The sequence below is a fragment of the Entelurus aequoreus genome, linkage group LG04 (assembly GCF_033978785.1).
Source record: "Entelurus aequoreus isolate RoL-2023_Sb linkage group LG04, RoL_Eaeq_v1.1, whole genome shotgun sequence".
Lineage (NCBI taxonomy): Eukaryota > Metazoa > Chordata > Actinopteri > Syngnathiformes > Syngnathidae > Entelurus > Entelurus aequoreus.
In genome coordinates, this window is record NC_084734.1 from 59,969,381 (window position 1) to 59,984,108 (window position 14,728).

General features: G+C 38.2%; 1 protein-coding gene across 3 annotated transcripts in view; it reads left to right on the forward strand.

Annotated features, from left to right (window-relative positions):
* LOC133648882 (storkhead-box protein 2-like) overlaps window positions 1–13,855 on the forward strand; it is a 103,187-nt gene extending 89,332 nt beyond the window's left edge. For all 3 annotated transcript variants that reach the window (XM_062045388.1, XM_062045387.1, XM_062045389.1), the window contains 2 exons: window positions 6,501–8,877; window positions 12,590–13,855. In XM_062045388.1, the coding sequence (XP_061901372.1) occupies window positions 6,501–8,877; window positions 12,590–12,794 (2,582 nt within the window). In that variant the 3' untranslated portion in view covers window positions 12,795–13,855. The remainder of the gene's footprint in view (window positions 1–6,500; window positions 8,878–12,589) is intronic.
* The last annotated feature ends 873 nt before the right edge of the window (window positions 13,856–14,728 follow it).

Consider the following 14,728-nt stretch of genomic DNA (forward strand, 5'->3'; position numbering starts at 1 on the left):
GTACTCTCAATCAAATCATGGGTAGAGATAAAATGGGAAAAACACCAGCATTTATTGAATCAGGTGAAGGCTTTATCACCAAGCCCAAAGAAATTGCTGATTACTTCAACAATTATTTCATAAGTAAAGTTGATACTATAAGAAATGGCATGCTGCCTGTAAATTGTATTCTATCTGAGTCACTTATTAAAAATGATATCATGCAGGACAAAAAATGTAAATTTGAATTCTCAGTCACTAATGTATTGGAAATTGAAAATCTATTGTCTGAGTTGAAATCTAACAAACCTTGTGGTCATGATAATCTAGATAGTAGACTTTTAAAATTGTCAGCTGGAATAATAGCCAGTCCGATATGTTATATTTTTAACTTAAGTTTTAAAGAAGGAATCTATCCTCAAATATGGAAGGTTGCTAGAGTAACTCCTCTACCAAAAAATAGGAAAGAAGCATTCACTGGATCGAATAGTAGGCCAATTAGCATTTTACCAGTATTAGGAAAATTAATGGAAACAATTATATTTAAGCAAATTCAAAATTATTTCTCTATAAATGACATTAATTCAGACTTTCAACATGCATATAAAACTGGCCATTCAACATGCACAGCTCTCACACAATTAACAGATGACTGGCTAAAACAAATTGACAGTAAATTATTAGTTGGCACAGTGCTATTAGATTTTAGTGCTGCTTTTGATATTATTGACCACAAACTACTACTTATAAAACTGTCTGCTTATGGTTTTAAACTCTCAGCGATTAACTGGATGAAAAGCTACCTAGTCAACAGACAGCAATGTGTCATGTTCAATGGAACCCTTTCAAATATTCAAACATTATATTGTGGTATTCCCCAGGGAAGTTGCCTGGGACCTTTATTATACTCAATATTTGTAAATGATATGTCATGTATTTTAAAGAATGGTTGCTGTGCAATTTACGCAGATGACACAACAATATATGCTTATGCTGATAATTGCACAGACCTGAGCAGTATACTACAAGACAAGGTTATGCAGATTTCTAAATGGGTTACAGAAAATAAGATGAAACTTAATATTTCCAAAACAAAATGTCTTGTTATTTGCTCAAAACATACTCATAGAAAAGAACGCATATTGAATGTTTCTTTGAACGGAGTTCATATTGAACAAGTTAAAGAAGCCAGGTTGCTGGGAGTTACAATAGATGAAAGACTATCTTGGGCCACTCACATTAATAACATAGTAACAAAAATGAGCAGAAGCATCTCAATCATAAGAAGAAGTGCCTATTTTTTAACTAACACAACTACGAAACAAGTTATACAATCCCTTGTATTGTCACATATTGACTACTGCCCAGCAATCTGGTCTAATGCATCTAAACAAGAACTCAATAAAATCCAGCTTACCCAAAACAGAGCTGCCAGACTCGCTCTCCATTGCTCATTTAGAACTAGCGTTGAGATCATGCATAATGAATTGTCATGGATGAGAGTTGGTGAAAGAGTAGCGTGTAGTTTGATTCTATTTTTAAAAACAATCTATACATACCATAAACCTTCATATCTGTATTCTCAGCTGTTGCTTGCTAGTGAAAGTCACAACTATGGTACCAGGTTAGCCCTAAGAGGTGCTTTCACCCGTCTTAAACCCAAAAGTGATGTTTTGAAAAAGACTGTAATGTATAGGGCAATCACTTACTGGAATCGACTTCCACAATATCTGGTATCAATCACCAGCAGAGTGGGTTTTAAGAATAGACTAAGAGGAGAAGTATTGCGGAAAGAGATTATTCTAGATTGTACCTAATGTCATGACTGTTTTTATTGACTATTTTATTGATTATGGGACAAGCAGTAGAAAATGGTGGATGGAACTTTTTTCGTCACTTACTGTTTGTCTTTGGTACACTAATGTATATATTTTAGGCCATTGGTTCTTTGTTTTATTTTTATTTTTTTTGCAAAAATATATATATATCTATTTTTATATTGCTCTTTTTATCTTTGGTATGAACAATATTATGTAAACTCGAAGTTATTATTATTTTTTTGGTTCTTTGTTGTTGCTATTTTTGTATTACAACATTTTATTATTTGATCATGTTGTACTGCATTTTAATCTTTTGTTTTGTGATTGTGTGATGTTTTTTGCCTGGACCCCAGGAAGAATAGTCTCCACTGCGGTGTAGACTAATGGGGATCCTTAATAAACTAAACTAAACTAAAGCTACAGTGACGTTACCGTACATAATCATACAACAATATATTGTATATGACTGATTGACTGCGTCAAAAACGAACCAGAAGTGCTAATAACGGATATTATAAAAGCAGATATCATTGTTTACATTCACAGCAGCCATCTTTGAAACAAACTTGGGGTTGGTGAGAATGCTCTGATCGGAAATCCGACCTCGAGGGCGGTCCAGTTGAATGGACCGCCCTGTGTCCCAAAAACCAGGCACTGCAACAAAAAGAAGATAGGCGGCAGCAGAACTGCCACATCATGACAGTGACCGATTTACGGACGTATTTCTAAAACAACCGTACTATTTAAGTTCATATTGTAGCTGAGCCTTTTCCCCAAAGATATAATGTCTAAAGAACATGTTTTTTTTGTAGATTTTGCCCATTTATTGGTTTTTGTTTCTTTGCAATTAATGCCAAAGCGGCATAGATCGTTATGTGTACTGTGTGCATGTCTGTGTTGTTGTTATCATAAATGCTGACTACTAATCTTTATCTTCATCTTTACTAAAACTGCAGCTCACAGCTGATCTTTTTTATTGATATTTGTTTGCCTGGAAAAAAAGATAATTTCTTGTGTGTGTATATATACATGCATGTATATGTTATATTCCTATTTTGAGCTTTATTTTATACAATATAATTTGTGTACTTAGTTACACTTTACTTACACTGTTTTAATCAGTAAATGTCCCTGTTGTGGGATAAATAAAAGATTAGATTATCTTATTTAAAAAACCTGTTCACAACTTTCTACATACAGGTTTTTAAATCAAGAAAGCACTCTAGACATGAAATAACACCCACAATGTCATCGTTAAAAGCCACAAACTACTAATCACAATGTGGTAAGGGACGACTGGATTTAAATTCTCACTAGGTTGCAGTCAGCCCTACGCCCTAATGTGTTACACAAGTAATATTAAAGACTGAAATTGCGCCACAAACACAATCTTTTTAGGGCAACAAAAAGCCTCGGGACGGCCCTGCTGAGGAGGTACAAGTGTCTTGTGTTTATTTGTGATAGAAGGTATTGTGTGTGTTGATTTTGTTTCCAACAGTCCAATCTTTACTAAAACTGCAGCTCACAGCTGATCTTTTTTATTGATATTTGTTTGCCTGGAAAAAAAAATAATTTCTTGTGTGTGTATATATACATGCATGTATATATTATATTCCTATTTTGAGCTTTATTTTATACAATATAATTTGTGTACTTAGTTACACTTTACTTACACTGTTTTAATCAGTAAATGTCCCTGTTGTGGGATAAATAAAAGATTAGATTATCTTATTTAAAAAACCTGTTCACAACTTTCTACATACAGGTTTTTAAATCAAGAAAGCACTCTAGACAGGAAATAACACCCACATTGTCATCTTTAAAAGCCACAAACTACTAATCACAATGTGGTAAGGGACGACTGGATTTAAATTCTCACTAGGTCGCAGTCCGCCCTACGCCCTAATGTGTTACACAAGTAATATTAAAGACTGAAATTGCGCCACAAACACAATCTTTTTAGGGCAACAAAAAGCCTCGGGACGGCCCTGCTGAGGAGGTACAAGTGTCTTGTGTTTATTTGTGATAGAAGGTATTGTGTGTGTTGATTTTCTTTCCAACAGTCCAAAGGCAGAATGTAAGTAATTAAGAGGAGCGTGCGTGTCAATGTGTGTGCGTGCGTGTTATGCATGCGTACGCACTGCAGCAGCAGCAGCAGCAGCAGCTTGTCTGTCTGCATCACATTGCATCATGCTGTTTGGGCTGAGAGGCCGCTGTGATGTAAGTGGTAGTAATACCCCCAGACCTCTAACCTGTTTACTGTAACATGATGATATTTTGTCAATCTATTTGTATTTTTATTTTACGACTCATTAACAACATGTTGCTGAACTATTAGTATTTTTTAATGTTAAGTGTAATTTTAAATAAAAAAATGTTGTCCTGAAAATATGGTCTACCGATTATTTTGCCCTCAATCATTTATTGTCAACTCACAGCCAGTTGCTTACTGACTGTTGTTTACTGTATTGCTAGGTAAAACCACACTGCTAATTACTAAAATAAAGTAGTAAAATAAAGTGAACATGGGTTGAGGGTGTTTTTCTTTTGCAGAATTTAATGGTTGATTACACTTGTACATAGTAGTAAAAGTTACCCAAATGGATAACAATATCTTGTGTGAACTAAGCTAACAATTTGATCTGATTTACCCACTTCACCAAGTACCACCTCAGAAAAAACTTGGCTCTCCAAGTACCACCATCAATCAATCAATCAATCAATCAATCAAAGTTTACTTATATAGCCCTTAATCACAAATGTCTCAAAGGGCTGCACAAGCCACAACGACCAACATAATGACCAAAATTAAAATACAGTAGCATAGTAGGCTTAAGTATTCATTACAAACAAGTTACAGGTTTTATTTAACAAGTATATTTCATATTTCTGGCCACTGTAACATTACATACAGCTTGAAGAGTAACACTGTGTTTGAATATAGGAAAATAAAACACTGTTCTTTAATCATGTGATTCTTTGGTGTACCACTAAATAGAGTGGTACACATACCACAGTTTGAGAATAACTGCACTACACAATTTCTGCCCTGCTGACCTCCTAAGAACCTGTTTTCGCCAACTTTAAAATCATTGGACATTTCCTTCTAGTAATAGCACAGCACTTTACATGAACTGCATGCACAGTAATTACTCATATCCTCTGCAGAAAGTACTGTTGCTCAATTCAAAGTATACATGTATTTTTTGTCTGCAGTGTTTGGTATGGTATGAGTTCCAAAACCTCTATAAAACATGTTTGGTAGATACACAATTAGTTTTTTTGTATAGTGAGTTTGTCCAAGGCACACACTGGCATACAAATACATCAGGTCAGCAACTTACACATGCATGCTGTTGGCCTGACTGAGGTAAGAAATAGTGACTTACTACACTTCCACTGCTGGAACATGACGCCTTACACTGCTGGAACATGACACCTTACAGTTCTCTACTCATCAATTGTACAGAGAGCCCCAAAGACAGTGGCGGAGCCTTATTATATGTTGAAAAACGGTCAGCCAAAACAGCAGTGCAGCCGGATACAAATGATCACACTATTGTAGGGCTGCAGCTATCGAGTATTCTAGTCAGCGAGTAATCTATTGATTGATTTGTTTGATTAATCGAATACAAAAAGTAAAAAAATCAACCGAGTAGCCAAATGAACGTGAACCACGTAATAGATTAAAAATAAATAAGTAAATTCAACAAAAAAACGGATTAATTGAGTGTAGGGCTGCAACAACTAATCGATTAAAATCGATTATAAAAATAGTTGGCGATTAATTTAGTCATCGATTCGTTGGATCTATGCTATGCGCATGCGCAGAGGCTACTTTTTTGATTTTTGATTTTATTTTTATTTTTAATAAACCTTTATTTATAAACTGCAACATTTACAAACAGCTGAGAAACAATCAAAATAAGTATGGTGCCAGTATGCTGGTTTTTTTCAATAAAATACTATAATAAGGATAGAAATGTGGTTTGTCTCTTTTATGCGATTATTAATCGAGTAATCGAAGTAATGATCAACAGATTAATCGATTATCAAATTAGTTGTTAGTTGCAGCCCTAATTGAGTGACGATGTATTTAAAAATGTAACACATACACATTTGAAAAGGTATTGATTGGAGGAGGGGTGTTTGATTAACAACTCGCTAACATTGTCATAAAATCATAAATGCTAATATGTCCTCACATGTGTTTAAATAAAACATTTATAATGCAAGTCAAACATATAAGATGGTGTTACCTGCCAAAAAAGCCTTTTCCATTATTTCTGCTTGTTTGCTGCTCTTAGATATGCAAAATGATTTCTGGTCATTATTGATGTAGTACTATTGAGAAATGCCATCTCTGTTTGACAGTGCAAACATTTCACCACAATGTCTGTCTTTTTCAATTTTAAATGATTGCCAAAACCCGTCTCCTCTTCTCTGAGCTATCTGCTCTCATTCCAGTTTGTCGTTGTTTTTCTGAGCCATCTCTCTTTATCGGCACTCCACTAGTCCCGACCCCCTTCTCCACGCATTTTACTCGTATAACGAATGATCGAAGCAACAAAATACAAATCAATGTTTTTTTTCTAATCGATTTAATCAATGAATCGTTGCAGCCTTGCACTATTGTCACACCTATAGAAGAACTGGATGTGCGTGAGATATCTAACTGCTTCCTGTTTCCAACTTTTTCAGGTGTTCCCACCCCAACGGAGGAGGTCCTGCGCCACACACTAAATATGTTGGTTCGTGAACGCAAGATTTACCCAACAACTGATGGATATTTTGTTGTAACTCCCCAAACTTACTTCATCACTCCAAGCTTAATACGAACCAGTTCCAAGTGGTACCACTTAGATGAGCGTTCGACTGATCGGCACCAACAGCAGCAACATCAGAATCAGCAGACACAGTGCACCTCCCCACTCTCTGGCACCATCACTCCATCCACTTCTGGTGGCATACGAGATAGAATACACTCAAAATCCCACCAGAACCACAGTGGGGGTGGTGGAGTCGTGGATTCCTTTCACAACAACACTTATCGTGGAGACGACCCCCCCAGTCACCACACCACTCTGCAACACAGATCCTCCAAAGACCCCAGGGAGGCATATTCGTCTCCGCATTCTCCACAGTCACCTCCTCAGCTAGCAGGAGGCAACACAGAAAAGTGCCGCACCACCCTCGGGTTCCCCTTCAAGACGGACACGCTTACAAAGCATCGTGGTGGAGGAGGGAGTGGAGGGGGGACAAGTGAGCTAGAGAAGCAAACAGGTAGTGGTACAGGGAGTCGAAAGTTTGGTTTGAAGCTGTTCCGACTCAGCTTTAAGAAAGACAAAGCCAAGCAGTTGGCCACCTTCTCTGCACAGTTCCCCCCTGAGGAGTGGCCTCTCCGTGATGAAGAGTCACCCAGCCAGCTCCCACGTCATATAGAGATGGAAATTATCCGCAGAATCAACCCTGATCTCACAGTAGAAAACCTTGCTCGGCACACAGCAGTCATGAAGCGTCTTGAAGAAGAGCGTGCCCAAAGGAGCAAAGCATCATCAGCCAACCACAGTTCAAGAAGCAGAAGAAGTGGAGGCAGACATCGGAAGCCGTCTCAGACCAAACTTAGTCGCTCACATAGCAAGATAAGGGTTACTCGTGGTGAGCATAGTGAAGGTTCCCATTTGGAACTCACTGACAAGGACTATAGAGCCTACTCATCATCACTGGCTCGGTCACCAAGGGAACATGCCTTGGCCATGGAGCGACAGCGGACACGCCTTCATCTGGCACACAGCAACCCCAACATTCTCGACTCCTCCCATCTACCTGTCACACCAGAATGGGATGTGTCTGGAGAGCTCGCCAAACGGCGGACAGAAATGCCTTTCCCTGAGCCAAGCCATGGCCCATCAGCACACCACTCAAAAGTCCATCGTTCACACTCTCATACACAGGAGAGGAAGTCTCGTAATGAACGCAGCGATAAAGCCAAGGAACGTTCCAGATCAATGGAAAATTCAAAAGGACCACTTGGAGCTGGCTTAATTGGACCACCAAGTTACTATGATGATCGTAATCGATACTATACCGATGACGGAACTTTACGAGCCAACCAGAGCTCTTGCCACTACCCTCGCGCCACTCCCCCCTTGGTTAAGACGTCTGGGGAATCACTAGGGTTAGATGGTGGCAGGAGTTTAGAGAAATGTAAGAGTCGGGACAGTCTGCCAGCTTACTCTCCTAAACCACAGCACAACTCGGTCCCTCCTGATGGCTACTTCCAGTGTTCCGGTTCTTCTGAGGCTGCACTCATAGCCCCAAGTACACTAGGAACTCTTGGCAGAAATAGCCAAGATGGTTTAAAACTGGGCAGCACTGACTGGCAAACAGAAAGACAGACACCACATCCTCCAGAAAATAAGGAGGACTTGTCAAAGGTGGGCCCTAAAGGTGGCAGCCTGCCTCCAATACCTCTCTCAATGCCAGATCCCCCTGTTTCGAATGGACGACCTCCCCACAGTGCCTCCTGTGGTCAAGAAAAATGTAAAGAGATCTTTAGTAAAGACACACTTTTCAAGCCCCCTCCTGGCCTTCCTTTGCCAGGATACAGCTCCTTGAGGAAAACCCCTGTCCTTACTTCCTCCAATCTGTCCTCATCCTGCGATGCACTTGATTCCCAGGAGGCTTATGATGCCCCCAAACCTCTGGTTGCAACACCTTCTGCTTCCATACAGGGAAGCGAACCCACAACCAGTGCTGCAGAGGTCTCGTTTGACTATTACAATGTTTCGGATGACGATGAACTTGAGGAAGGAGGAACTAAAAGTAGGGGAGAGGATGGGAAAACTGGAGGAGGAATTGTTGGACGGGGAGGGGCTGGAGCAGGTACCATGCAGTGGCTATTGGAGAGAGAAAAGGAAAGGGATCTACAGAGAAGGTTTGAAAGAACCCTCACATTCCCTGGTGCTAAAGAGAACCTTCCAGAAACCAGTCATAATCAGCAGTCTGCCCACTCTGCCAGACTGGACAGTATGGACTCAAGCTCGGTTACTGTTGACAGCGGATTCAACTCACCAAGGTGAAATATCCACACAACTTAATAAAAAACAGTGCATCTTATATCAAAGGGTTGCAATAAATATTATTTTATTGATTATGATTTTGAAATCAAAAGTTCTTAAAATGTAACCTAATCATCACGAAATCTTAAGTGTTTAACCTTTTTTTTTCCTGAGACAGAATACAAGTGCGGAATACATTTTTACTACATCAGGTTTTAAAAGTACAGTGGTACCTCAACTTACATATTGGTTCTATTGCCGAGCTCGTAACTCAAAACACTTGTATCTCAAGAAATATTGTATAAAAAGAATACAATATAATGTACTACAAACAACTACAGTAGTTGTATGAAATAATCTGATAATAATGTAAAGAATTTCCCTTTACCTCAAAGAGCAGACTCCTACGGTATCTCATTTGAGTTCCATTAAACGCACCTTTGCATATTTTCATGGATAAATGTCTGCCGTTTAGATATTATATTAACATTCTCGGCTGGCAGCTTTCTGGTTCAGTATGGTGCAGACTAGCGGTGATGCACTCCAACAACCTCGCCAAGCCAGCTACACTGGCTGTCATGTTTTTGATCAATGCTGTCTTTAATTCACTGTATAACATCCACTTTTTTAATCTTAGTACTGTCCTTCACACTAACTTTTTTGTTCCATTGATTGGAAAACAAAGTTATGTCGATCACTAGCTGTAAGGTAATGTTAGCGAGCTAGACCGGATGTTATGGCTGAATCTTACATGTTTGATTTAACAATTGCTACACCAATTAGTAGTTGAGAGGCTTGAAACTCATATTTTTGCTCGCAACTTAAAGCATAACAATTAGCCGAGAGACAGCTTGTACCTCAAAACACTTGAGTTGGGGCACTCGTAAGTTGAGGTACCACTGTACTGTGGAACCTCTAATGCTAGAATAAACAGGATCAGTTGCAGGATGTTGGTTTACCTCAACTACATATTTTCCTGTAGGACATAATGGACATAGAAACAATTAATTTCAAGTTAGTAATAATTTATTTTTAGAACAAACATTTTTGCATTCACAACTCAGTCAATTGTAAAAGTAAGCTATGACGCTAAACTGCTCACCTTAATAACAATGATGTAAAAAGTGTAAATCCAATCAAAGATGTGGCATTTTATAATGTTATGATATGAGATGCAAGGCACAGGTGTAAATGTGTATATATATATATATATATATATATGCGTATATATATATATATATATATGTGTGTATATATATATATATATATATATATATATATATATATATATATATATATATATATATATATATATATATATATATATGTATATATATATATATGTATGTATGTATATATATGTATGTGTGGGAAAAAAATCACAAGACTATTTCATCTCTACAGGCCTGTTTCATGAGGGGTTTACCTCAATCCTCAGGAGATTTTAATGGAAGCGTTCACATACCATGGTTTATATAGGGCACAGAGCGGGTGGGTACAGGCAGGCGTGGGGGCGTGGTGATTGACTCATGTGTTACCTAGGAGGTGTTTCCTTCTGTGACGGCATGCTGATATGTGAACGCTTCCATTAAAATCTCCTGAGGATTGAGGTAAACCCCTCATGAAACAGGCCTGTAGAGATGAAATAGTCTTGTGATTTTTTTCCCACACATACATATTACGCTCTACCACGGTATTGAGCACTATTTTTTGGATAATCTAATTAAGACATATATATATATATATATATATATATATATATATCCTGCCAAAATACTAGTATTAGTTTAGAGTAGAATAGAAAGCTTTATTAATATTGTATTAAATGCTTCATGATTTATGGTTGCCACTCTTGGCCTGGCTATAAGAGAAATACAATCATTAGTAAATAATAAAAACAATACTATGGCTAAAAGTGAACAGTTAAGACATGTAGCAAGTAAAACACGCATTGTTAAAGATAAAAACCAAATTGTAGGAATTTGTTACAAAATACCGTCATTTCACTTGCATTAGTTTGCGCTATATGGGCGGTTTGGACTGCGCTGATAATTGGCAAAAAGACAAGCAGCTGTGTGCGCGTCTACGTGTTTATATGTGCAAAGCAGGAAAACTAGTTAACGATATTAACTGTCGATCTGACTGCTTGTTATTTAGTTGTTTAGCGAAGTTTGAAGCAAAGATTGTAATTCTTTAATCATGCCACCTTTGGCGAGTCATGTTTTAAAGCAACGCTGCGCTTCTGTGTTTAAAGCGACACCTTTATCGATAGTTTTGAAGCCCAAATACCTCCATATTGCACTTCACGCACCCTCTTTATTAATCAGTAGAATTGCCGGTTTTTTTGCCATTCTTCCTCTCCAATCTGCTTCTTTTTGCATGCGCTGTATGTGCTGACACAATCAACATCATGCGCCTGGGCTCTGTACGTCACCGCCGCACGATAGCATGCGGATGAAAAAAAGTACAAGTATTTTTCAAAGGCAGTATAGTATCGTTTTTAATTCATTCGTACCGCGGTACTTTATTAGTACCGCTATACCATACAACTGTATCTCCTACTTTACGTATTTTTCAATATCAGTGTTTCCCCAAGGATTACAGTTTAAGAGTGGAAAAGGTCAATCAGATGAGGCTATTTGATTTGTTTACTGAAAGGACAAAGTTAGACCTGTACTTTATGAAAGGTATCCTTGAATTACTGCTGTTGAAATAAGCAAAAATAAAAGTAAAGTTGTTTGTATGCAGTGTTGCATCATGAAATGATGGCATGATCAGGTGATTTAGCACGATCAAGCAGTGAACAAATGACGGAGCCGTAACTACCTGTCACATTTGAACCGATACGGTACCAATTTCCGGTACCTGGGAATCGACACTTCTACTCAACGTTATCAATTTTTTGTGTGTGTTAATGAATGTTAATTACTTGATATCTAATTTTCATGTCTCTTTTAAAAATGAGCTGATTATAACTGTGTTGTCCAGTTGATTTATCTTGTTTTTGTATTACTTTTTTGAGTCTTATTTGCAAGTATATATAGTAGACTTTGCATGCAGCTGCAATTACAAGACGTTAAATGGCAGTAGTGTATAGACTTTGGTGTGTTGCCAAGCTAGGAAGCAGTCTTTGCCAATTGGCTGAATATGCCAGCCTCGTCTTATGTTGCGCCCTACAAAGTTTTTATACTATAAGTACTGTACTTTTTACTCACCAGCTGTTTGAATATAACACGCATCTCATTTGTAGTTTTCATTACCAAATTTGGAGGTAATGAAATCGCCATGTAAAATCGCTAATGCTAATTTGTAACATGTATATGGCAATGGCAATGCCAGTGTAAATGATCCTCAAGCTAGCACATTTTAGGAAAGTGGAGTCTTGACTTTTCAATCAGGCATACTTTCTTTTTGGTATCGAAAAGTGCAACATTACCTAGGGGCAGTTTGGCTGAGTCGGTTCTAAGAGCTGCTTGAATAATTATTTAGTCTGCAATCAGACGTGACAACACGAGCAACAAAGGTATGGAAATATGGCATTGTTTGATTTTATGTGACTGGATACTTCATTGTACCACCGGGATTCGGTCGGTGCCTATAATAGTACCGAATTTGGTACCCAACCCTAGACAGAACTGTGCTGAAGCATGGTAGAACTGGGCCTGACGTGTCATTTTGGACCTTGTGTCACATTTTTTTGTAAGTTTCTTACAGTGCTTTTGTTTGCAGAACGAGGGAGAGCCTGGCGTCAAACACCTCCTCCATAGTGGAGAGTAATCGTCGGCAGAATTTGGCTCTCAGTCCAGGCCACCTAGGCATTACAAACAGCAATGGCCCTCCTTTCTCATTCCGCGCCATACCTGAACCAGCTGGGAGCCAAACGGAGAAACTCCAAAAGCCCAACGCCTGCCTTGCATCAATCACCAGCGTCTAGTTGGGGGGTGCATAATGAAGGGCAAGTGGAAGTCACACTCCAAGGACTGTTATTCCTACAGACTGTCACATTGACTGAATCAGTGGAGCTTGCCACAAAACCTGGAACTATAGCTGTTAACACACACACTCAAACAAACAGAGGAACTTAGACCACTGAGACTGCTCTCTTTTCTGATAAATACTCATACTAACACCATGCCACTGGGCAGATTGACCATGTCAGTTCATAGACTCTGGTTTACACACACCACCGTTGTGTTCTTTCACTTACATAGGTTCTACTGTATGTGTGTGTGAATGCGTGAGTGGATGCCAGTGTGATTTGTCTAAGATACGGTTGTGTAACAGTAATTTGTAATCTCAGGTCGTTTTTTGTTTGTTTTCATTCCCATTCCAGCTGCTCCATATCTGTGCATCGTTTTCCAATGGTGTGTTTGCACACTGAATGAAGGGTCAGAGGCTATGCTAACTACTGTTACTGACGCGACACATTCTCACTAATCCACTTTCTGCGCACTTTGTGGTAAAAAATGTGAGTGGGGCAGATGGTAATACGTATAACCAATACGCGGGACAATTTATTTTCTGTAGAAGTGCACAGATTAAAAGGCCATTGTCCAGAATCCCAATAAAAACATTGTAGCTTGACCAACAATGACACTGCGAATCAGTGATAGAACTGATCTTGTCCAACACTGGCCTACATTGGGCTTTACAGTCTGTAAGATTCCTGCCTGACCACTGTAAGGGCAATTCCTAAGCTTTCGAAAGTTAATACGATGCATCAGACCAGTGAAGGTGTGGTGAGGTTAGCTGCTCTTTCCTCTGTAATTACAACCAAAGCCATTGAGAAAAATACCACCTTTTAGTTTGATATTTTAGATTGTTTTTGTTGATCTTTGTTTTGTTTTTTCAGTATAAAAAAATGTCTATCGAACGGAAGTTAAGAAAATACTTCTCATTTCAATTACAAAAAAGACCAAAAGTCAAACAAAATTTAGTACAATTGACCTGTTTACTGTATGTATCTAAATATGAGCCTTTACATTTTTCATCATGTCCACTGGATGCTGCTGTTTCATTCCTTGACGTCTTTTCAGGCCTGTTGTATTCATGATTTCTCTGCTCACATGTTGGTATTCTCCGGGCTATAGAGCGGTATTTAAGCTGCATCCACAAAATTTTTGAAGAAATAAATATGTTTATATATATATTAGCCGCACTGTACTATAAGTCGCAGATATATACTGGTTCGAAAGATTTTGTAAATGTTTCTTTGCATACCTTAATTGTTTCCAAACAGTGCCTGTGACACGGCAGTAAAACCGCTGATGAAACAAAACAGAAGTAATTGTCATGGACCCACTAGTTGCGGAAGCTCGCTCTCAGATCAGTTAAACAGACTCCATAACGCCACAGTGATGTCTTGATGAATTTATGAAACTGAAACAATACAAAAAGAATGTCATTGTAAGTTAATAACACTAACACAGACACTTGTAAATGTATTAGCATATTTGTTAATGTTAACGACGCTAGTTTGATTACTTTACCATAGCACATACAAATATGCATGAAAACACTCCTACAGACATCACACATGAATTGTTTTAGTTATATTTTAAAACGCTGCTTGTAATGATGAATGAAGAATCCTTTCGAACAGAAATGCTATAGACGAATACTTTCGGTTCATGGAACGAAACAGGAAGTACATTTTTAATACAAAGCACCTTCGTCCAAAAGAAGACGCCATAGAACAAACAATAACACCTTTTTCAGTGTCACTGTTGGTGTTATATGACAACCATTAAATACAAAACATGGCCGTTAGCAAAAAAAAATCCATAGAATAGCCACACCGTTTATTAAGCCACACGGTTGAAAGCGTATAAAAAAAAAAGCAGTTTGTGTTCCGGGAAATACGGCATA